Here is a 1,598-nt window from a genome sequence, read left to right as displayed (position 1 = left end):
ATAGGAATAAAAGAATCGTCTCCCATTTTCAGCACCGACCCATCTTCAAGCGTAGTTAATTTTTCAAACATCCTTTTATCCTTGCATACATGGTTCATTGCTTCGGAGTCAATCCACCAAGCAACATCATCATCCTGCACATAGAATGATTCAAGGATAAATGAAACATAATAAACATAATTCTGATTAGAGTTATCAAAGTTAGTCAATAACTGACCTCCTTTAACTTGGGCCGAAGACCTGTTCACTTTCCCATTGGCTCCACTGTTTACAACACCATTATTGCCTAAATTCACACGACAATCACGCTTGCAATGACCAACTTGATTGCACCTACAACAAACCAGATCTTTTCTCTTTTTGTTGGACTTGCTTGGGACATGTTCCTGCTTGCGTTTTTCATGTCCTTTGTGGTTCTGGTTGCTTGGTTTATTTTCAACCATATGAACCGAGGGTTATCCAGGTTCAACTTTTCCTTTAAGTTTTTCAGATTTGTCACTTTCCTTCGCACGAAGAGATTCTTCAATACGAATGTGACTAGCAAGTTGAACCAAAGACAGTTCTTCCTTTTGATGTTTCAAGTTGTGCTTGAAGTCTTTCCAGGATGGAGGCAGTTTGTCAATGATGGTTGATACAGCAATGGATTCATCCATATTCATACGATGCAGTTTAAACCGACCGTATATGCCAAGGAGTTCATTGTATTGTTCAGTAACAGACCTTGAATCATCCGTCTTATAATTGTTAAAATCACTTACCAGAAACTTCTTTCTAGAAGCATCCTCGGTGATATATTTCAGTTCAAGGGTGTCCCACAATTCCTTGGCACACAAGGCTTCACTATGGATCTCAAATAAAGCATCAGGCATATCGTTCAGAATGTGAGCTTTGCAGATATAGTCATCATTGTCCCATTTCTGTCTCCTTCTTATCTCTTCAATCGTCTCAACAACACCTTCCTCAGGCTCCGCTGGTCTAGAAGTAGTTAGCACATATGTTTCCTTCAAAGTATTCAGCATGAAGTGCATCTTCTTCTTCCACCGCCTGAATTCAACACCTTCGAACTTCTCCAGCTTTGCAAACTTAGTCGTCATCTCGTGGATTGTATCACCCATCTCCAGTAACAGGAAATATCGGTTTGAATGTAAGAAAATTTAGGGTTTGTGGTGGAGATCTGGATACCAACTTGGATCGTGAGAACACTTTCCAAACTGATATTTCTACCCTATGCCTGGGTTGCAAAAAATTCATCCTAGGATAATCCAAGTGGACACTTACAATTCTAGGCATAGAAATCATAAGCCAATTTGCTAGAGAGATTCTGTGAGAGTTTGATGAAAACGAGAGCTAAAATTCGTCAACCTCTTCTGAGAAGGAAGAGTCGTCTTTTATATTAAACGAGATTATCGTTTTAGTAGGGTTGGGCCTGTTGGATTAGTGTCTATTTGGTATGTACTTGAACCGGTTGAGCATGGTCCTTTTGGGTTGCCTTCACCAAAGCAACTTGACAGGGTAATTTATAAAGAAATAGGATATTGTGGTTTATTAATATATTATAAGAATAATATATTAAAAAAGAAATCATATTTGTTTAATTA

The 1,598-nt window shown here is 38.5% G+C and overlaps 1 protein-coding gene across 1 annotated transcript; it reads right to left on the bottom strand.

The window, feature by feature from the left end:
- Positions 1-455: 455 nt before the first annotated feature.
- On the bottom strand, positions 456-1,115 carry LOC111885375 (uncharacterized). The gene has a single exon (XM_023881641.1). It carries the CDS (start codon positions 1,113-1,115, stop codon positions 456-458), a length of 660 nt encoding a protein of 219 aa, XP_023737409.1.
- Positions 1,116-1,598: the final 483 nt, after the last annotated feature.

The sequence above is a fragment of the Lactuca sativa genome, chromosome 4 (genome assembly GCF_002870075.4).
Source record: "Lactuca sativa cultivar Salinas chromosome 4, Lsat_Salinas_v11, whole genome shotgun sequence".
Classification (NCBI taxonomy): Eukaryota; Viridiplantae; Streptophyta; class Magnoliopsida; order Asterales; family Asteraceae; genus Lactuca; species Lactuca sativa.
Note: the sequence above shows the minus strand (reverse complement) of the source record. Positions and strands in the feature narration are given on the sequence as shown.

Bases quoted from the DNA above. Each gene is read 5' to 3' on its own strand.
- LOC111885375 (XM_023881641.1), bottom strand. From the start codon at position 1,115: ATGGGTGATACAATCCACGAGATGACGACTAAGTTTGCAAAGCTGGAG.